The 23,336-nt window shown below is 38.7% G+C and overlaps 1 protein-coding gene across 2 annotated transcripts in view; it reads left to right on the forward strand.

The window, feature by feature from the left end:
* PTPN4 (protein tyrosine phosphatase non-receptor type 4) overlaps window positions 1-23,336 on the forward strand; it is an 81,328-nt gene that overhangs the window by 19,052 nt on the left and 38,940 nt on the right. For both annotated transcript variants that reach the window (XM_082231215.1, XM_082231214.1), the window contains exons 2-8: window positions 7,723-7,877; window positions 11,410-11,517; window positions 15,374-15,416; window positions 15,529-15,607; window positions 20,712-20,756; window positions 21,368-21,420; window positions 23,207-23,327. In XM_082231215.1, the coding sequence (XP_082087341.1) occupies window positions 7,740-7,877; window positions 11,410-11,517; window positions 15,374-15,416; window positions 15,529-15,607; window positions 20,712-20,756; window positions 21,368-21,420; window positions 23,207-23,327 (587 nt within the window). In that variant the 5' untranslated portion in view covers window positions 7,723-7,739. The remainder of the gene's footprint in view (window positions 1-7,722; window positions 7,878-11,409; window positions 11,518-15,373; window positions 15,417-15,528; window positions 15,608-20,711; window positions 20,757-21,367; window positions 21,421-23,206; window positions 23,328-23,336) is intronic.

Raw genomic sequence — 23,336 nt, forward strand, 5'->3', positions numbered from 1 at the left:
AATGCCATTAAAGCAAATGAAATGGAGCTGTACACTGATCTTTAAAATTGTAAACTACCTTGAGTGCCTTTGGCAGAAAGGTGGTGTATAAATGGAATGAATAAACTGAATGAATGAATGAATCTTCAGTTAACACAGGAAGTTTGAATTTTGTAATGATTGCAATATAGTCAGAAATAATGTCACGTGTGTGAAGTGGTTCTTAACTGAAGCAAAAATATGTGCCTTCATCAAAATTATATTAACCACTAAATCATAGAAGGATAGGGGGAAATGTACATTGCAAGGTTCGGGCACGATCCCTATGTGTATTCATTTAGTTACATGAATGGAAAATGGGAGACTAATCTGTATACAGATGTAATGTTCAAAAATTTTAAAATCACAAGATCAGCAAAGCCTGACATCTACAGAAATAATAGGCTTTGTTTGTTCATGGTAAATAGAAATATGAACCGCATGAAGCACAATGGTAGCAGAAGCACTGTTTCAAAAACTCATGACAACAAAACATCTGTAGCTTAAAGTATGCAAATAAAAACATAGTTTATGTCTGAGGCTTCAAATCACTGAATTTGAAGACTTTGGAAGAATAGAACTTGGAACTGGCATTCGAGTCAGTGTCTTGCTATTTAAGCAGACTGCACTAAACTTGAACATGCCCAACCAAATGTCCTAACTGAGAGCATCATGCAGCAGAACCTAAATTGTAGGTTTATTTTCTTGTTTATTGCCTCCCTCTTTTTGCTTTTTTGTACTCCTAGCACTTTCCCCATTACTTTCCAGGTACTGAGTTATGCTTGTTCTCTAGAAGTGCAGAAATAGGAAACTGCTAGAAAATTAAAATCATGATTATGTTCAAGGGATGTTCATGGAAAGAGCTTAGATCACATTTTTGATCAACTGAAATTCTAAGTTGCAATCTGAATATTGGCTAATCATATTAAATAACAGGAGATAATTAGTTCTTTTAGTTGTAGCAGGTCCTTGTAGCAAGCAGCTGAAAGGAACAGCAACTTGTTACAGAAATATCTGTGTTTCTGGTTCAGGGAAATCTAAGAGAAAATTTATTCAAACCTGAAATGCAGAAATGAGAAAACAGAGGAGTAATTTGTGTTGTTTTAAAAAGAGAATTTAATCCTATCTCTGTACATGTACATGTCTGTCCTTAACTTTTGTTTTTTGTTTGATTTGATTTACAGGTTATAGTTGACAAAATTAATGTTATCCTAAAGCATATACAAAGCTGGCAAATATAAATAGCTATAGAGCCATGTTTACAGAGTAGTTTAATAATAGTCTGACCCTTGGCTGCATGCATGGCAGCTTAGATCAGCATCACACACATTTTAGCCTTGAGTTTTACTCCTCAGGAGAAACCTTGAGCCATGTTGCATTACTTCTGTGCCTTGCCACATGTTGGCAGTCCTCAGAATCTTGAAAATCTGGATTTTATTAAGTATGTAATAACTCTGTGATTAATATTAAATTAATAGATTTTAAAACACAACAGGACAGGCCTGCTTGTCTTGAAAGTGTTAAGCAAAAATACAGTAAATGATCTTGATTTAGAGTTGCATGAATAGAAATTTCTTCATTGTTAAATGTCATCCTCTCATGCAATATATCTATGCTTTTTGAAAGGCAGGCATTCAAATATATTTATTTATGTTAAACATCATGTTCCATAGCCTCAAGTCAAATGGTGACCTTATTCTGCTTATTATTTTAGTTTTCATATTACATACATTTGCATATTAAAAGGTAAAGGGACCCCTGACCATTAGGTCCAGTTGTGACCGACTCTGGGGTTGCGGCGCTCATCTCGCTTTATTGGCCAAGGGAGCTGGCATACAGCTTCCGGGTCATGTGGCCAGCATGACTAAGCCGCTTCTGGCAAACCAGAGCAGCGCACGGAAACGCCGTTTACCTTCCTGCCGGAGCAGTACCTATTTATCTACTTGTACTTTGACGTCCCTATTTGCATATTATCTTTGCTTAAATATTTTTTTCTCATAATGATGTTTTTCTGTCCTTGGCTTTTAAATGGGTCATTTAACATGGGTTCCAGGGAGCTAGGATCCATGCATTAAACACTTTTAAAAGAAGCTAGGAAATTTTCATCTTCCAAGTAGCACTTTTATGGGATATGAAATTGAGTGTCCCTCATGTTGTGTTTCCCTCATGTAGTCCTTCCTTCCTTCCTTCCTTTTCTTTTTGGGGGCATGTTAAGCCCTTATGAAGTAGCTTATGATTATGTTCACTTTCTTTTGACAGAGGAGCAAATTAAGCTCTTATAACTATTAAACTCTGATATAATTTTAGGATTTCACACAGATTGCTTATGGTTGTACTTTTCAGAATCCTTATGAATATTTAGTTTGAATGCCATAATATATACTGAAGAAATGTGCAATATTTGCCTCCCTCTCTATTTCTGTTTCTTCTGTGGGCTGCTTTCTTTTCCCCATGACCTTGATTATTCACTATTGATTTTTTTTATGGCCGTAGCTTTTTTTCTTCAGACAGGAATAGATAAAATTTGCAGGCACACCAGCCCCTCTGGAGTGAATAAGTCTTGGCAAATTATAAACAAATATGTTCAGGGACTTTTGTGCTGGACAAAGTTTAAAGTTTTAACTTTGAAAAAAGGAAATTTCTAACTTTATTTTGGGGTAGAATTGAATGACATTTGCAGGCAAGACCAGCCTTCTGAGGGCATGAATCCTCTGGACTGATTTTAGAAGGATAATGGCAGTGGTTTTCTGGAGGGGCAGCCATTACAGTTTTAGGTACTCTTCCCTCCCCCCAATATTATCTTACTTACTGTTCTGTGGACATTGGTCTGAAAATTGCAGACTGGGGGGGGGGGGTTTCCCTGTGTAAGAAACCTGCCAAATTTTAAGCAAATAGGTTCAAGGAATGTTGTTCTAAGTTTTATTGGGTTTTATTTATCGCTTTCTGGGTGAAATCATTCCCTCTTATTAGAAGTTTGACCTGTTGGTCACAACAGAGCTCTAGTTTTTATTCTCCCTTCCTCCAACATTCATCCCTATCATTGTGTTAAGCTTAGAGACATTTATTTTCTTTCAGCAGAAGCTTGTCTGTAGTGTTTTGTTCTTATGTTTGGGTCACCAAAGCACCATGGTCCTTGCTTCAGTTTGTACCATTTTGTATAGCTCCCACTTCACCTCAGACAAGCCAAAATCCCTTGAGGTGGTATCCTTTCCCCACTGACGTCAGTGTAAACCACTAGTGAACATACAAAGGGTGAGCACATACAAAGGTGAGACTTCTCCAACTATAAATGCTTCTTTGTTAGCAAGTATGTAACTACAGTGGTACCTCGGGTTACATACACTTCAGGTTACATATGCTTCAGGTTACAGACTCCACTAACCCAGAAATAGTGCTTCAGGTTAAGAACTTTGCTTCAGGATGAAAACAGAAATCGTGCTTCAGCGGTGCGGCGACAGCAGGAGGCCCCATTTGTTAAAGTGGTGCTTCAGGTTAAGAACAGTTTCAGGTTAAGAATGGACCACTGGAACGAATTAAGTACTTAACCTGAGGTACCACTGTATACAATATTCTGCAAATAGCTCATAGTTGTTGTACAGGGTGCCAGCAGCTTATACTTATTTGGGGATGAATGACATCCTGTTTTCTGTAGCATTATCTGATGTGCTAATGCCACAGAACTTAGCTTTTGGGGGTTTCTGCTGTGATAGGTATCACAGATACCTGTTGTTCACAATATATTCATAATTGAAAATTAATAAAATGATGATACCGCTGCCTCATCATTTTCTGTCTTACTTATTCCAAACGGTGCCATGAGAGCAGTGACTTATATAAAAGAAGTATTGAAATAGCTGTTAAACTAAGTTTGTTGTAAAATAACCTTGAAATCCCAATGTGAAGTTCTTGGGTACTTTAGGGCGTGTAAACTTGGCAGCCAAAGAAAGTTAAAACAAACTTTCTTAATGAGTAATTCTAGAAGACTAACCTTGTATGCAGAAGCAGAAAGATAGTGCAGCGGTACCAAAGGACTTGAACATGGCCATCCGTCATCTACATTTTAATTTATTCATAATACTTCTGCTTGTACATGCAAACCTGTCTGCTTGTATTTTATATTTCTGAAGGATAAATATGCTGTAGCATACACAAGGGGAAAGTGTGAACCTCTTCATAAGAAATAATGCTGTAAACAGTTTACATAGCAACAAGGTCTGGGTGTATGGACCACATGGATCAAGTGTACATAGACTGAGTTCTACACTACCACTTTGGAAAGTATGAATAGCAGGAGCTTGGTGCTGCCTTTAGCACAATCTGTTTGGCTACCTGTTGTGTGGTTTCTAAAAATTACACACACACACACAAAAAGTACACCGGCCAGTTATGATACACATGGAGACTCCTGCAAGCAAAGTGTGCTGACAATAACTTCCATAGATATCTGACTTCATCATCAATAATGGATCCAAAATATACCAAGAAAATAGGATGAGGGAAAATGTAGAATAAACCAAGTTATAGATAATGAAGCACCAAAACAAACACAGCAGCAAATTAAAAATAATGCTTGCTAGCTCATTCCCAACAGAGACAGATTTCTTGTGTACCATACTCTCTTTTTTTTAGCATCCCTAGAAAGCACACCAGTGACTCATAACCTTCCTAGTGTGTCTCCCTCTCGGCTTCCACTGCCCTGAGATCTGAACTCAGCAGCTAAAATGCAGCAACTAGGATTATGCTTACTTCCAAATCAAATGGGCCTTTTGGCAGCATGTTGCAAGATACATGTGCCCCAGCTTAAGTCTGTTGCACCATCAGTACAGAGAATTTCATTCAAACATTTGTTCATGTGGCTTATTTTTTTAAGCCTAGACTCACTGCACTATATTGGATAGTAGTTGTTACTTGGTTGCATTTATTTTGACTATACTTCATGGAATCTTGACACAGTATATCCAGATCTACAGCCTGTGTGCTGCATAACCTTGAACCCTGTAAACAAGAACAAGTTATAGTACAGTTGGACACTACACATTCAAATGAGTGTCACACAGGTCAAGGTTCATGATGGTCATTGCATGTATCTACAGTGGTACCTCGGGTTAAGTACTTAATTTGTTCTGGAGGTCCGTTCTTAACCTGAAATTGTTCTTAACCTGAAGCACCACTTTAGCTAATGGGGCCTACCTCTGCCGCCACGCCGCTGCTTTGCAATTTCTGTTCTCATCCTGAGGCAAAGTTCTTAACCTGAGGTAATATTTCTGGGTAGCCGAGTCTGTAATCTGAAGCATATGTAACCTGAAGCGTATATAACCCGAATTACCACTTTATACACTTAGGACGCTAGCTTTCACACACACACACACACACACACACACACACAGACATCAATTGTATACTGTCTCTGGGCAGTCTACAACATAAAAAATAAAATTAAAATAACAAACACAAGTATTAAATCAATCAATTGCAAACTGAGTAGAATGAGCATTTTCTTAAGTACAAAATTAAATACAGGAGGGACTGAAGGCACAACTGTCTGCTGCATACAGCATTATGTAGTAGAATCCCCCATTACTTTTCTGTACTGTATACATACTCCAGGCAGGTAGAAATTGCTGTGCAGAGCGTTCTAGCTCCAGCTAGTAAACTTTGCCCCTGCTGGCTTTGTGATCACTCGGGTGTTGTGATCTGGAAAACGAATCAGCTCTTTGCCTTTAAACTGCTCTCTTGCAGGTCCATGAAGGGAAAATAATTCTGTTGAATTTCCAAGGGGCTCTTTCCTGAGCTTTGTGGTTCCCTGCCAACAAGCATCAGTGTAAACTTACGGAGTGTTGACTTTCATTTAAGAACAAAGTAGTGGTGCTTCTTCACAGATGGGTGTTTGTGTGAGAGTGTGTGTGTGTGCTAAAAAAAGCTTAATTTTAAAATGTAAGTGTGAGTTAATTTATGTAGTTTTGAGCTGAATTCAGCATGTTAGAACTGAACTTTTAGTAACTAGGGAGGAAGCTATTGTATTTCTGAAATTATAATGGAGGGATAGCTTTAAACAAATTCTTTTGGAATTAATTAATATGTCAAGGCTACATAGAAATTTAAAAAAATGTTTTACTCTTTTCTAATCTAAGTTTAAGCATAGGTCTAAAAAACTACTTTTGGTACCTGTTGTTCTTTGAACAACAGATCCACATGCCACATCACAAATTTTCTTGGTTTTCAAAAATGGTTCCCTTATGGCATGGAGGGCTGCTCTTTGGGCAACAAAAGTTTGAAGACTCCTTGTGCTTATTGAACTAGTGCTGTGGTACTCTTGTCCTTATTCTCAGTTTATAACTAGCAGGGAATAAAACCCATTCTTGGTTCTACAGACGTTCTTTTAGCTTCATCTCTGTTTAACTTCCTGGGGCAATTCTGGTTCTTCTCTAGTAAGAATTCTTTCAGCAAAGCAAAAAATGTACTTAGCCAGTGCAGAACCTTTGATCTTACTCTATTGACTTTTATATTTTGTTTAACTGAAGATTAATCTGTAGTTTGGCATGACAAGCTTTGCTTACATTTATATTTATACTGTTTGCGTATAACCTGCATTTCTGAAAGCTTTTTTTAAACTCAGTGACGTTTACTGTTGCAACACTGTAAAACTCTACATTTGGGTACTTGGATTGTGTTTGATGTTACATGCACTAAAAGGAGTTAGCTTTCCATGTTCATTATGTTAAGTTTGTTTTCTGTCTTCTACACTATTCATAAACCTTTATAAAGCAGTTGTTTGAAGAAATGAGCCCAGTAAGTTTGCAAAATACATATTGGACATAGTACTTGAAAACCTGGTCCCTAGAAAGGTGACTACTTAAAATTCCACCTTTCAGAATTAGATGTCAAAGCTATAACTTAAATAAAGGAGAGAGGTGGTACTTAGGATTGCTTTAAACATTAATTTTCTGCTGTGAACTAATGGGGGAAATCATGAAGTGTGGTGTGGCTTTCATTCTTTTTAGGACACAACTTCATTCTCATTTCCATTATGTTGCATAATATATAATAAATTTAAAAGGATAATTTACAATTTAGGAGCACATACAGATTACAGTGAGATGATTGCCATCAGAACTTCTTGTCATATGGCTGTGTATGGTTGTCGTAACACATTTCATAAAATCTCCATGGCATTGCTAGCAGCTTTTTCAAAGGTGTACTGCTGCCATGATTTTTTTCATAGTAGATGGGTGGTGTGAGATTTGCTTAAAACAACAGTATGGATCCATCACCATATGGAAGCAGTACTTGGATTTTACACTATATACATGACGTTGGCCCCTCAAAGACAGCTAAGGATTTTACCGAGATTGCCCCATGATCTGTGCTTTATTTGCTCTTGCCTGCATTTTCCTCCAGAACGTTTGGATCTATTTTACAACGCAGACTTTCTAGACTTAAAAAAATAAATCTTAGAATATATAATTATGGGTGGCTGTGAGATAATATTGTAATGTTCTTTCCTAAATAAGAAAGGGTCAAGTTAAAGTTGGAGCTCAAGGATAGCAGAAATTTGCTAGTTTCAACTTGAAAGGAAAAATACATGTATTCTGTAAAATTAAATAGAATATATTTGATGCAATAATTTGGATTAGCTTTTATTATTAAACCCAACTTCTGAATTATCAAGGTTAAAGTGTTAATGATCTTTGTTCCCCCCTTAAGACGTTGTGTGGACAGTAATGACCGCACGTTTCCGATTGCCTGCTGGCAGAACCTACAATGTACGAGCATCTGAGCTGGCACGAGACAGACAGCATACAGAGGTGGTCTGCAATATTCTTCTTCTGGACAATACTGTACAAGCTTTTAGAGTTAACGTAAGTATAATATTTTAGGAAACATGTTGTATCTCATTCAGAATTGCCTCATAGTAGAGTCCTAGGCTTTAGAAAACATGCTCTTGATTTTGCATATTTAGTTAATCAATAGTATACATTAGCCACCCATTTACTTACATTAACATGGTCATTAATTCAGAGTCCTTTCCTAAGGGCCTCCTGTTTTTGTTTTGTTTTTTTGAAGAGGCTTCTCAGCAGGGAATGGCCTGAGGAGGATATGGGAAATTCACCTTGCATGAGTGCTGGCACTAGGTACATACATGTATATAGTGTTTTAAAGACTTTGCAGAACACAGTATTTTAGTAGGAACCTTTGCAACAAATAATATAGCTAAAAATGTTTTTCCTCTTCTTAAACCCTGAAAATGATTCCTTACTTACCGTATTTTTCGCCCTATAGGACACACTTTTCCCCCTCCAAAAATGAAGGGGAAATGTGTGTGTGTCCTATGGGGCGAATGCAGGCTTTCGCTGAAGCCTGGAGAGCGAGAGGCGTAGGTACGCACCGACCCCTCTCGCTCTCCAGGCTTCAGGAAGCTATCCGCAAGCCTTGCGCGCCCCGCGGGAGTTCCCCCAGGGCGCGCAAGGCTTGCGGGCGGCAGCCTGCAGCGCAGAGCACGGGGTGCCCTCCAGAGGACGCCCCGTGCTTCGCGCAGGTGTGCGCAAGGCTTGTGGGCGGCAGCCTGCAGCTCGAAGCACGGGGCACGCTGCGGAGCACACCCCGTGCTTCGGGCAAATGTCTGCAAGCCTCGCGCGCCCGGCGGGAAGTCCCGCCGGGCTCGCAAGGCTTGCAGGCAGCAGCCTGTTCTGGGGGCTGGGATCGGGGGAAGCTCGGGCTTCCCCCGCGCCTGATGAGGAAATAAATTTTTTTTCTTTATTTCCCCCCCCAAAAATCTAGGTGCGTCCTATGGGGCGAAAAATACGGTAAATAAATATGATGAGACCCAAATAAAGGTTGATATTAAGCTAGAATAAGAATAAATTTGAATGTTATACATTTTATATTAGTGCATTCGTACAATTTAGAAAGTATTATTTATTATTAAAAAGGGTTTAAAGCAACTTACAGTTACAGAAATAAGGTGGGTCTTAATTCATCTCAAGTGTTAAAAGCCAGAGGTGTGTTAAAATGCACTCCTTCGGACATTGTCCCAAAGCATCTTTTACAAAAGACATTTGCAGTACAGTTCTATGCAGATTTTCTCAGAAGTCCCACAGTGTTCAACAGGACTTACTCTCAGGGAAGTGCACATATGATTGCGGCCATAATGGTTTATTCTGAATATTGTAACCTTATTGCATGTATTCAAAACAAAAGCATATAACTACAAATAACTCCATATTTAACATTTTTATTAATGCTCCTTGTGTTAAAAGTCAAATGGAGGCACTATTCTCCCTGCCCACTGAGTGCTGGATACACATATATTTTAAGGTTGCTTTGCAAATAAGTTTGAGCTTTATGAATATTTCAGCAGTAGCCAATAATTTAACCGGTCTGTCAGTAATAAACCTACAGAGATGACCTTGATCTTTGCTGAATGGAGGCAGCTTATGACTGATTTAGACCAATGATGGGTTTTACGGTTAAAACTTAGGAGCTTTATCAAAACACGTGTCCAAATAATGCATCTTTTTGTAATGAGCAAGCTATAGAAATGCATTAACACAGAGATTTGTGGAAAAACAAAATGCCAAAAGGCTGCTTAGGACACTATTCAGACCCCTAAAATTTACAAAGGGAAAATGTATTGTGAAATAGCTTTTCCGTGTCAAATGTTTCTCAACTTTTTTGGTCCTTGGCATTTATTGTGCACAGAAAGGAAGTCCTGCATAAGTAACTTGGCCAACAGGCCAAAGCATGCAAGGTAGCGTGAAAGGAAGCACATAGTCTGGAATGCGTGAAAGAAACAAAGGAGTGGTTAGGAAGCAAACCTATGTGGTTTCGGAGGTAGAAACATGACTAAAGTATTTTAGGCAGGGGCAGACTTGCTTAGCATTTTTATGGCCAACAGGCTACATTGTAATATGGTGGCAGTAGACAAGTCATCTGAATTTGAGACATATAGGAACATGTCATCTTTTGAGCAAGCCAAACTTGGCTGTCACATTCAGTTATACTTTGCAAATGAAGACATGTTTAAAATAAATGTTTTGAAGTATGCATGCTCTTTTGTTTTTATCAGACAGTTTGTATTATTGGGCCGTGAGTAGCTGACAAGAGAAATTGTATGTCAAACTGGTCCTTTAGCTTTAAGTAAATTAAGAGGTTCTTTTCAGATGCTGTGACTGATAAAATTTCAGGGAACTGTTTTCAGAATTGGCATCACTTTGAAAGTCTCAGCTCCTTGCTTCACTGGCTTTATAGCCACAAAAGACAAGGCAAAGCCTGTGCTATGGAAGCATAATGTGTTTCAGAATTCAAAGATCTGAAAGATTCACACTAGGTTTAAAAATGCATAACTGGCATATATACAGTCATATGCTTGCTTTGGTTTCTATAAATGTAAGTTTTCAAAATGAATATCCAAGCCACTTTTCCTAAATTGTAGTCCAAAAATATAAACCAAGAAACAATGCAGTTGAAAAGTGGAACTGGTCTCTTGTTTACATCATAAAACCTTCCAAAGGACCAGAGTAGAAGTCTGGTAAGGTTCGTTTCAGCTTAAACAACAGGAAATTGCTGTATGGGTTATTTGGGAGGAAGGGCAGGATATACAGTGGCGCCTCGCAAGATGAAATTAATCCGTTCCGCGAGTCTCTTCGTCTAGCGGTTTCTTTGTCTTGCGAAGCAAACCTATTAGCGGATTAGCGCTATCAGCGGTTTAGCAGCTATTAAAGGCTTAGTGGCTATTAAAGGCTTAGCGGATTAGCGGCTAAAAGGCTATTAGCTGCTTAGAAAAAGGGGGGGAGCGAAAAAAAATCGGAACACTCGCAAGACGTTTTCGTCTTGCAAAGCAAGCCCATAGGGAAAATCGTCTTGCGAAGCAGCTCAAAAATGGAAACCCTTTCATCTAGCGGGTTTTCCGTCTTGCGGGGCACCACTGTAAACTGAATTTAATTATTAATGATGATAGTAATAATAATTCATATCCCACCTTTCCCACAATGATCTCATTGTGGTGTACACACACACACACACACACACACACACACACACACATCTTGTTCTTGCAACAGTTTTGTTAGGCAGAGAGAATGACTGACACAAGGTTATCCAGTGAGCATCATGGCTGGCAGGGATTTGAACTTTGATCTTTCAGTCCCTAGTCTAACTTTCTCAACTACTTGAGCATACTGGCTTGAAAGTAGGAAGAAGTCAAAGTTGAAATGCAGGTTTTCAGGTTAAAGACAATAAAACTTTCTGATTTAAAAGTCTTAAGGTTTTCTCAGAGACCCAGTTTCTGTCTCAATTTTTCCAGGACAGGTAGTGATTAGAGACAAAGTAACCTGCTTTGGTGGTGGTTGAATCATATTGAAAAGATTTTCATTTGCTATTTTCTTCCTACAGAAACATAATCAGGGACAAGTTCTGCTGAATATAGTTTTCAAGCATCTTGATCTGACTGAAAGAGACTATTTTGGTTTACAATTGGCTGATGATTCTACTGATAACCCGGTAAGCTGTGTCTGTTTTCTAAACAAATTCCTCTTTGTTGTTCTCAAAGTTTGAGATTGCAAGTTCTACACTTCTAGACACTTGCACTAAGTTTAGTTTGGTGAGGAAGAGGCTGATGTTGCAGAGTCATTTGTAGGAGAGCTCTGTTGCAGAACTAAACACTTACTTTCTTAAAAATGATTTAGTAATTTTTTGGAGAGCCTGAAAAACCTGATAAAGTCTGTTGGACCTTACAAGAGATAAATAGGTGTGGCATCCCACTTGAGCAACTGAGCTTTGATTCTTCAAATGGAACTTACCTTTCCTTCTCCCTTACAGCCCCCCATGACCCCCCCCCAATTTATGGGGTTGAAAAATCCTCTGTTGTGGATTGGAAGAGTCATGGGGGCTACATGGTACAGAAGAGGAAGCCCCATCACATTCATTGTCATGACATTGGATCTCACCCAAAATGTTGACACCTCTGCTACAGAAAAAGATGAAGAGAATCTATTTATTTCACTTACTACTTATTCACTTATAACTATAGCCTTTCCTTCCCACCCCTAACTTTTGATTAATACATAACATGTTGCAGATTTGCTTACATGCTCTAGAAAGGATATACTGGAGAGAAAATGATCAGTACAATCATTCAGTATGCCTCACTTGCTTTTATTTCTGTCACTTTTATTTGTGACTAGTGCCTAACATGCAAAGCAGTCATATTTACCAGCAGAAGTTTGGATCTTAGGGTATAAATACAAGTCATTACCTGGTTCTGTACCAGATATTCTGCAGATATCACAATCCATTGTAATGCTAATACTAATTGTAGTTTAGTAGCTAGGGAATGTTATTAACTTATCATCTGAAGGCAGGCATTAAATTAAGTTTTAGTCTCCTGGTTCTCTAGAATGGTTGTATATGTTCTTTGACAATACTTCAGATAGTTAATATTTTGCTATAATATAGTGATTGCAATGGGAACTTTGAATGTCTGGTTTTGTTCCAGCTATTTATAATCGTTAAAAATGCTTATGCAAGATCTCATTTCATCACTTGCAAAGTGATTAGTGATATAAGATGATATATGCTCATAGTATCATACAGAATTTCCAGGGTTCAATAACCACATCAGAGGGACCCTTTAAAAAACAACAACCAAGGCTATCAACCTGCAGAATATGCACAACTTGCAGACTTGCAGCATTAAGATAAATTCAGCAGTGTAAATATGTTTTGATAGATGTAATAATGGAAAACTGATTGGTATAGTTTTTGTAAAATATGCAGGGATATAAAATAAGTAAAATGAACCATGGAAAGAGAAGAAAGGAAGTAATTTATATCTTAAATATGCAAAATGTTTATCTGAAATTGAAAAACAGAAAATTTAATAAAAATCATAATTTAAAAATCAAGGCTGATTAAAACTGGTAGATCTCTAAGCAGATTTACCCTTCTTCAGTTGTCTTAGTAAGGTTGATTGTTTACTGTTGCAAGAAAACTTAGTGATAGTGTTTTGTAAATGAATGCTAAATATGCAAGTGTGCTGTATTTTCCTGGTTTTGAATATATTTTTTCTCTTTAACTGATTTGAAGTTTGGAGAACCATGCTGAAGTTAAGGCAATGTGTGTCATGGAATTTCTAGAGTTAGAACAAAGCATTTTAGATAGGAGAAAAAAATAGATGTTAAAATAAGCTTATATGAAGCCCTTTTTTCTTACAAGGAGAATGGTGAACGAAGTAGGCTTCATTTATTCACTGCATTGAAGAAAATAAAAATTGTATACCAAGACAACTTAAGTAAAATGTTGCATTGCAGTGAAATTGAGATCCGTTCATCAGCACCTGATAAATAGCAGTCCATAGAAACTGGTCATTCATTGTCCTCTGATATTGCCAGCATTCAGGTGGCAGCTATATAGTGTTCCAGGCAGGTTAATGCCAACTGAATTCAGAAAGGTTTTAGTTGGAAATTGGTAGTGTTGAGGGGAATAGAAAAACAGGGCTGATCCTAGATTTGAGGGGCCCTAGACAAAGTGTATTCTGGTGTGCCCGTTCTACAGTTGATGGTCCTTGCTTGGCTTACTTGGCTGTGACGGCTTTAAGCAGTACCAGACATTCTGGGACCCTGGCAGCTGCCCAAGAACACCAGATGCTAATGCCTGCATTGTGGGAAAGTCATATTCCTGATTTCTGTTGCATCCAGGCTGCTGGGCATCCTTCAGAAGGCATAAGCTGAACAACTAAACACTTATTTGTGGATGCAGCATGCATATTTTTGATCCTATCTATTCCATCCATATTGTTAGGCAAGCTTTTTTTCAAGGAGAGAGTGAGTGAGCTGAGAATATCGTCAATCTCTGTGTGTTAAGTGGAATTTTTTTTGCATGGCGAAGACTACATCCCTGCTTCTTGCCCTTAGTTTGATTCTTGTCAGCAAGCTGGCATTGCATTTGGTAGGAACCAGCTTTCTTTTATCTTGTTTTAGTCTTGATTATTATTATGCCACATAAGGCAGGGTTTTCAACAGGAACAGTTTTATTATTGTTGGCACGTCCACGTTTCTATTCCTGTTCATTTCCACAACATAAAGCTTTTTTACTGTTGTGATATTTTTACTGTGTTGTAGCATTTACTTCAAATTCTCAGATTGTAAGAACACTCACAGTACATCATACATTCTTTCCTATTGCACCATCAGGTGACATGTTAGAACAACGTGGTCCTTTTGTTTACTGGTTCTTATAAGAATAGAGTCATACTGATTGTGCACTAGCTTAGATGACAGATCCTTTGTGATGATAAAGCATCTTTTCCAGCTTGCAGAGCCTAGAAATCAGTGGCCTAGAAAGCAATTCTTGAATGTTGCACATATGGTTGGTAACACACCCCTTGGCTCAGTGTTCATGCTGGCTGTTTCAGAGAGACAGAATTGGGCAAGCTTAGTTTCCTAAAGAAAATATGGTTATTTTAAACAGGATGCATGTGGCCTTTTGTTCTTTCTAATATCAGCCTGCACATCTTTAATAGGTGAAGTCTGGCAACTGATTTTTATTTTCATGCTTGTGTCACCATTTATATTAGCTCATTTTCCAAACCCCTGCTATCTCTCCCCTCAGGAATTAGTGAGTGTTTGTGAAGTCTACTTCTTTGAGAAAAATAGAAGAACTTTCTTTGAGAAGAAAAATAGAATTTTCTTTGAGAAAATATAGACACCTTCTTTAATTGTATATGCCAATATATGTTAATACTTGGGAGACATAATATATTGAAAGCTTCCCTGGAAACTGCCCAGTTTTGCTCTGTTAACATATGAATGCTTCTAACCAAAGCCCCTTCCAAATAAAACTACTTAACTTTATTAATCCAAAAACAGGGGCGGGGCGGGTGAGAGATAGTTTCATTTCAGAATTGAAAAACAGTTCTTGGAATAATAATTGGATAAAAGGGATATCTCATTCAAGGTGTTAAACTTAGCTATAACATCTGGAATTATCTTACCTTATAGGCTTCTCATTATGCTCCCTCTAGTGTTGAGTTCAATTGCTAATTTTTATAGTAATGTGACAGGTTGACACTTAAAATGATTTATTTAAGAATTAGAGGACAATCGTCACTGCTATAGGGTGTACTAAAAATGTGTAGTACTCTAAATAGAAGTCTATAAATGTATTTAAGGACTTGGAACAGGGTCCAAAGAGCCCACCTTGCACTAGTCATCAAGGAAAAGTGTGTTGTGTATCTAGCAATTGTGACATACGGTAAAAACATACATATGTACATTTGTTTTGTTAAGAGACGTGTTGCAATAATGCTTTGTGTTACTTTAGAAAAACACATAATGAAGTAATCTTTTCATTCCCCCAGAGGTGGCTGGATCCAAACAAGCCAATCAGGAAGCAGTTAAAGAGTGAGCAAAAATATTTTTCATCTATTTTGAATGCAAATGTTCATTAAACAATGATAAATAATTACTAAATTAAAGTTGTAAAAATCTAATATGATATTTTGGTTAATTTTAGGAGGATCTCCTCACAGCTTGAACTTCAGAGTCAAATTTTTTGTAAGCGATCCTAATAAGCTTCAAGAAGAATACACACGGTATCAGTCTCTCTCTTATTTTAATAAGATACTTTGATGTTCATTGCATAGGAGTGTCTGCAGTTGATACAAAAATGTGTATACATTTTGATTTCATCTGAGGAACTTAGGGATTTTTTATTACCAGCCTATCCAAAACTGAAAATTATTCTTGATTAGCATGTATTCTATGTAGCATATATTCTGAACATACTTGAAAACAATTCAGTTGTGTAGTTCATTCCTATATCTGGATTTAGAACTTATGCATGCTCTTGAACCCAAGTCATGCACAATTTGACAAAAAGGCACAGTGTTTTAAGTTGCATTGTGTTGAATATAGTCTGATCCTTACCCACTCATCCCTCCCAACTCTTCGTGCTCGTTAATATCTATATATTAGGGAAAGCTGTTGTTTAAGGGACTAACCAGATGTATGCATGTTTGTTAAACATGGGTTTAACCATTCATTTATAAAGCAGGGTGGAGAGTGCAAGGAAGTAGTGAAATCTTCTACTTCCCCACTTTATCTTATGGTGCTTTCTTGCTTTACAGGTTTTATTCTTTGCCTCCCATGCTCCTAGCATGAAAAGTTAACCCCCACTATTCCTACACTTTATTAAAAATAGGCTTACATCTGATTTTGTCCTCAAATTGCAAGTTAATTATTTTAGTGTAGATAAATATGTGTCCAAAGGCATACTTCAATACTATACTCAAGTGCCTTGCTAATGAAAACCATATGTTTACATTTTAATTAATCTGTTTTTAACATATGTAGACAAAAGGTTATTTTTCTTGAACTCTTTGTTCACTGAAGAGTTCAGAGGGCTGTTGCAGCAGTTTTGCGAACGCTGCTTTAAAATCAATTGGTTTTCCAATGCAGAAGTGGTTTGCAATCTACGTTGTAAGTGAAGTTCAGGCAACAACTAATTAAGCTCCTTTTGTATTTGAACACACACAGAGCTGCATTCACTTCATCTGACCCTATCCTCCCCTTGCCCCACAAAAATATCTCCCAGGCAGCAGCGTCTTTCAGCCTATGACCACAACCAAACAGTCTACATACAGAGCAGCTCTAAATTAAGTCCCTGCAAAAGTGTAATGCTACACTTTAAAAAGCACCCCTAATATTTTAAAGTTATAAATAACAGCACTGCAAATAGAGAAGCGGTATTGAAGAATACACTCTGCAAATCAATGTTGATATAGTTGATGAAATTGGTGTATAATTTCCAGAGTTCAACTTCCATCATCATGAAACAAGAAGTTGGGGATTTGGGTATAACTTTTTTTAAATTGTCAGTTTATTTTCATTTACATCCTGGGGAGTTTGAGTAATGCAGAATGATTGGGAGGACTGATTTATGTGTTACTCGAGTGCTGTTTTAATGTAGCTAGAAATCACACCACATAGGGGCACCCACCTGTCAAAATCCCTCCTGCCGCTTTGCAAGTCTTCCCATGCTTCCCCTTCAAACCCAATGTCAGAGGTTTAAAAGAGGAGCATGGGGAGATTTGCAAAGTGCCCTTTGAAGCAGCATCCATTCCATTCTTTAAAGGATGGAGTGGAAGTTGCTTCAAAGGGCACTTTTGTCAAGTGCTTTTCGATGCTTTAACTCTGGTGGATTGCTACTTGGAAAGAAGGCAGAGGGGGGAAAGCTCTCTTCACTTTCCTCATTGCCATGCAACTGGTACTATTATGTACTCTAGTATATGTTTGCTTGTCCTCACAGCAACCTGTGCTCTAGTAATTGTCAAACTTGTTTGTCACCCCAAACTCCTCAGAATGCCAAAGAACAAACCAGGCCCTGCAGCAACAGAGAATGCCCTTAGATACGATCTTATTGATAGCCTGCTGCATCTCACAATTCCATGGCAAGATCAGGCCTTTGACAGGATTGTCATCTCTGTCCCTTGGAAATTCACTCAGAACTGTTGCTGGAAACTTTGATCTGGCTAGCCTAATGCTGCACTGCGATTCACCTCTGCCAGAAAACTGCTGGAAAAAACTACTTTGCAAATTTCCTGCTCCCCTCTTTTCTGCTTTTCAGCACATGTGTGTGTGCACACGCAGACATACAGAGATAGAATAAAGAGGGGGTGGATTGTTCCATCTGCCAAACCCTGAAATGAATCAGTAGGGGTGCCAGGGTAGGGCTTCCTAACTTAATACTCCTGGACTGAGCTTTGGCTCTGAGAATCTGCTCTTTAACTATGAGTTGAGCTATTTGTCATTCACGCCCACCAAGCTACCCTCATCCATATGTCACATGTAAGAAGAAAAGAAGAGAGCAGCCTGGCTAGGACAGAGGAGAAAGTGTTGTGCATGCAATACGAAGCAGTGGGAGAAAGATAAGGAGCAAGGGGCTGATGAGTGCCACAACTAGAGGCAGAGGCCAAAAGAGACCCAGGGAGAGTTACTAGCAGCACTAGAGAGCCTTGGCTGGTTTGGATCAAGTTCCGAAGACTTCCATGCTTCATAGCAAAACCTGAAGTCTTCAACATGACTTGATCATTTGTTATTGGTTTGTTTAATATTTTTTAGACTGCTTACACCTAAGTGGTTTAAAAGAAAAACCATAAAAATCAATAGAATACAAATGAAAATGAAAATAATAGTGTCGATAGAAGTCCAGAAACATAACACTGAGCAGTGCAATGTAAAAAATAAGTAAATGTCCAGACAAGCAAATGTATTTAATAGGCGTAATCAATGTGTCACAGTTTACTCCCCTTGGCTTCCATGGAGGAGGGTGTTCTCGCACTTTGGTCCTCCAGATGTTGCTGAACTACAACTCCCATCAGCCTTAACCAGCATGACTGAAGGTCAAGACTGATGGGAGTTGCAGTCCAACAGCATCTGGAAGGCCAAAGGTTCCCCATCTACTGCAGAAAAGACCATGTTGATACTAGCCATGGTGCAATGTGCAGGGCTTCCTTTGGTGGTGGTTAATCTATACAGGGAAGACAGTCTGCCGCATACCTTGCTCCTAAGTTGTTCAGGGCTTTATATGTTAACAGAACCTAGAATGTGCCTTGGTAGCTAATGGGCAGCCAGTCCAGTTCTTTCAACACAGGTATAATAGATCTATAGCTAGATACCCCACTCATGATGCTAGCTCCTGTGCTGTGTACTAGCTACAACTTCCTAAGATCGCCTCACCTAAAGCACATTGCAGTGCATTGACCTCAGTGGGCAGGGTGTAGTTGCTGAACCAATTGAAGTTGGTGGGTGCTTCATTCCACCAAGGTCAAGTGGAGTTGTAATACCCCAAGAATACCCTCAGATTAAGTACCTGCTCCTCTCGAGAGTGTCCGTGTCTGTTCAGAACAGGTGAACAGAATTCCTGTGGCCTAGGAACCACTTACTCATAGGATCTCTGCCTTACCAGGCTCAGTCCACTTGCGTCATCCTTTGCAAGTTTGAATGGCAAAGAAAAGTAGGGCACATTGTAAATAAAATTCCAATAAAAATTCTTCAAAAAAAGAAAAGTAGGGCACATTGAAAAGCAAGGCTTGCTTCAGGCTCTTCATCCTTCTTTATTGATAAAGCCTTTTCACCCCACTTGTGGCTGAGGGGCACTCTCTGGATGTAAAGATGGCTGGAGCTTGTTTCACTTCATAGCACACCTGGCTGTCCTATACTTAAAAAAAAATGTGTTTAAAAGGTCACTTCGGGATCCCCTGGACTGTGAGCCTTGGACTTCTGACCTGAAATCCAGCCTTAATGTATCTGCTGCCATCTCCTGTTCACTATTGAGAAGCACTCCTGAAGGAAACATTTTGGATCCATGCCTATGAATCCCAAGTGTGAAACGAGGATATGCTTAATCCATACAAGTTTATGCAGGGGGTGTGCACAAACTACTACATAAAAGTAAATTATAAATGCATTGCTTAAGAGTAATTCACCGAGAAAAAGAAATAAAATAACATGGCTGTGTTTGTTGGTAATTGCAATAAAGTGTGTCATTCCACAACCCTTGATTTAGCTTCCCTTATGGGACGCAGGTGGCGCTGTGGGTAAAAGCCTCAGCACCTAGGGCTTGCCGATCGAAAGGTCGGCGGTTCGAATCCCTGCGGCGGGGTGCGCTCCCGTCGTTCGGTCCCAGCGCCTGCCAACCTAGCAGTTCGAAAGCACCCCCGGGTGCAAGTAGATAAATAGGAACCGCTTACAAGCGGGAAGGTAAACGGCGTTTCCGTGTGCGGCTCTGGTTCGCCAGAGCAGCGATGTCACTCTGGCCACGTGACCCGGAAATGTCTTCGGACAGCGCTGGCCCCCGGCCTCTTGAGTGAGATGGGCGCACAACCCTAGAGTCTGGCAAGACTGGCCCGTACGGGCAGGGGTACCTTTACCTTTTTATGGAAGTAGAAGGAAGTCTCTGTAAAGGCTCGTAAGATAAAAACAGTGCAGTGTCATACCAGAATGTTTGCTACATGGAAATTCATGCCTTTCAGATTTTATTGGTGACTAGAAATACTTTAAAGGTAGATTAGAATTCTAAACCAATTTCAAACTGTCACTTCAGGTAAGGCATCTGAGATGGAAGGGCCAGAATTAATACACACTCATCTCACAAGGCCTATTTGCTTGGAGGTATATTTCAATAGATTGTTGGTATTCATGGTTATTGTTGGAGGCATGCCAGTGTGGCTAATCACATTCTTTTGGCATGGGTTAGAGATGGCAAAATGTAACTTCCAACAAATGTTGCAATAGGGAGGGATGAAGAGATAACAATCAGAAATTGTTTTCTATTAATTTTTAAATATGTCCTATCCCATTAGTATGGCTTTCAAAATACCACACAGAACAACATTTGTCAATTGAGGCATGAAAATATGATGTAGATGTACCTGAGTGCAATTAATGGATCCTAACCTTTTATTGATTATATAAATTCTACTGTAAACTGCATGTGTTACAGCAGCACCAAAATATTTGGATTTCTTATGTTTATATGACTTTGAACTCAGTTTAATTTCTGTGTCTTGCTAGCCTGAAATAATGGTATATGGTGAAATGCAGATGCTGAAGTCAAAAGGTGATCTTAATTTTGTTAATTAAAAATACAATAGTAACTTTGTCAACCTGTTGTACTGTGTTTACTTTTTCTTTAAGGTACCAATATTTTTTGCAAATTAAACAAGACATTCTTACTGGAAGGTAAGATTTGCTTGCCATGAAGACTTGGGAACCCTTGCAGACAGTAATGCAAAATTATTTAGTAATTCAGGGAGAGGGTGGAGATAAATAGTGTGATCTAATGCCTCAGTCAAGTTATGAAAATATGTATGTGGCCGCTGACTTCACACATCCATCCCATGGTAATTGGCAATCCTATAATAAAGCCTATAGAAAAAGGTGTTATAGATATGGTTGCAGTGCTAGGGGTTGTGTGTGCAATATTTTATCAGTGAATTAGGAACTATGCATGCAATGCCAAATGAGATTTGGATCTGCCTCCCATCCATCTTAAACAGGTGATTAGTGGAGTCAAAGCTGACAGTGCCAGCCATACCTCTAGGTTGGTATCCAGATGTTTAAACCTCTTTGGATACTAATCTAGAAGCATGGTTTCCTTTTTAAAGCAAATATGTAAAAATAACAGCTGGTGTGTTTTTAGTTGTGCCATTACATATTTGCCTGCCTTAAAAGGGAAATCTTGTCTATTTGATGCTTAAGTGTTTTTTTGTTATGTAATTCAAATAAATTGGTAAACCTAATTGGCTCTAAAGGTTACTGTATTGAAGTGTGTTGGTTATTTTCCTTCATAGATTGCCCTGCCCTTATAATACTGCTGCACTCTTGGCTTCCTATGCTGTTCAGTGTAAGTAAAATATATATAAAAAAAGTTCTTATATTATGCTTCTAATTTTCCTGATGTTGTTACTTTTCTTTTGTGTTAAGATACACTAAACCTTCAAGAAAAATATTTGAATAGACTGTGTTGTGTAAAGCCAATAAATTTATAAAAACAGTTTGTATCTTACCCATGTACAGTACAATTCTATGCATATTTACCTAGAAGTAAGCCCTGCTGAGTTCATTGAGGCTTATTCCCAGCTAAGGTAGTATAGGTTTGCAGCCATAATATTACCTCTGAAATGTACAATGAAAATATGAAACTGTTCTTATACCTAACATGTAAAACATATGACAAGATAAATACATTGGCAGAGTTTATCATGGCATTGGTCATCAAAATATGTGTGGCTGTTAATGTAAAGATTGAGTGGATTTCCCACCTAAATTAGTAATAAACAGAGTTACGATAAATGTATATACCTTGAAAAACATTTTTCTCTTAGTTGTGTTAGCTTATTACTATCAAATTAACATGCTTTGCGAACTATTATTGCTAAGATGGGAATTTAACAACCTCTAAAGCTGCAGTTCTAAAGGGGAGAGGGAAAGAGTGCTCAAAGTGGTTATTCCATCACATCCAGCAACCTGCTGGACTTGCTCTGGCAGGGTGTAGGTAAAGGCACGGCAGCACATTTCTGCTCCTCTGTCCTTTTTGTTTTTCTTGCTTTAACTTTTTTCCTATTCTCATGAACAGTGGGAGCAAAATTAACCATACCAGCTCCAGAGATGACATAGCTTCCTCCCTGATTTGGGGGTGTGTGGTGGGGGATTGAGGTGTTTCCTGTTGGCCCTACCCATGTTGGAGCTCCAGTGTCAACAGGGCAAGGACTGTGGAAGCTTCTGTGGCGACAGGGAGGAGGCATCCAAGCTTACACCCTCCCAGGGACCATAGGATTGTAAGGTTAGGGTGCCTTTGCCCCCCCCCCTTTTAAAGAAGTGATGCATATTGTTGCTTCTGAACAGTTTTTGATAAGATTTTGTATTTTGTCAGCCCTGAGTGCCTCTGTACAACCATTAAAGTGGTAACTGTTTCCACAGTTTAGCAAGAGTTTGCAAGGGTTTTTGGAAAAACAGCTGAGAAATCTGGCATACTGCTATGTCACAGAACCTGATTTTTATTTTTATTTTTGTAGAAAATGCATTGCTTCACATAAAAATATATCACCAGTACAAAAATAAAATTCCTTTTCCAGAAGTAAATCACATCAACAAAATTATCCGTATATAATAAAATGGTACAGGTGTAATCACACTGCAGTTTGTGTGACCGCCAATAGGCGCCTACCTGACAACTTATATCTTCCCTGGCAGGCCAAAGATCTGGCCTTTGGGCCAGAAAAGCTTCTTCATCCCAGTCTAAGGGAAAGATGGGGGTAGAGAGGTTTGGCAAACTATAAGGGGGGTAGTGGTATGGAGTAAGGATGTGTGTCGTTTTGGGGAGAAGGTGGCTTTGGTGAGAGGAGGTGGTAGGTGGGGTTGAAGAGTAAAGCAAGCAGGGGCAGCAGCCCCTAGTTGTTATGTTTCTTGTAGTCAATCTTGTGTAACTATTTAGTTCTCTAATTTTGAAACTAGAGTGCTTTCAGTTCATACAAACAACATTAGGTGCTTTTGTACAGTTTTAGACTGAACTTGTTTCATATGTAGTTAAAGGCTGGTGGATTAATTTTATTTTTTTTACCTTTCTTACACTGCATGGATTGCAAGGTGCTGAAATGGGGCTGTTGCTAAATGTATCTCTTAACTTTCAGCTGAACTGGGAGACTACAACCTTTCAGAGAATTTCCCAGGCTACCTCTCAGACTATTCCTTTATCCCCGGCCAGCCTCAAGAGTTTGAAAAAGAAGTGTCCAAACTACATCAGCAGCATATGTAAGCATA

The sequence above is a fragment of the Podarcis vaucheri genome (assembly GCF_965113315.1).
Source record: "Podarcis vaucheri genome assembly, chromosome: 1".
NCBI classification, from domain to species: domain Eukaryota; kingdom Metazoa; phylum Chordata; class Lepidosauria; order Squamata; family Lacertidae; genus Podarcis; species Podarcis vaucheri.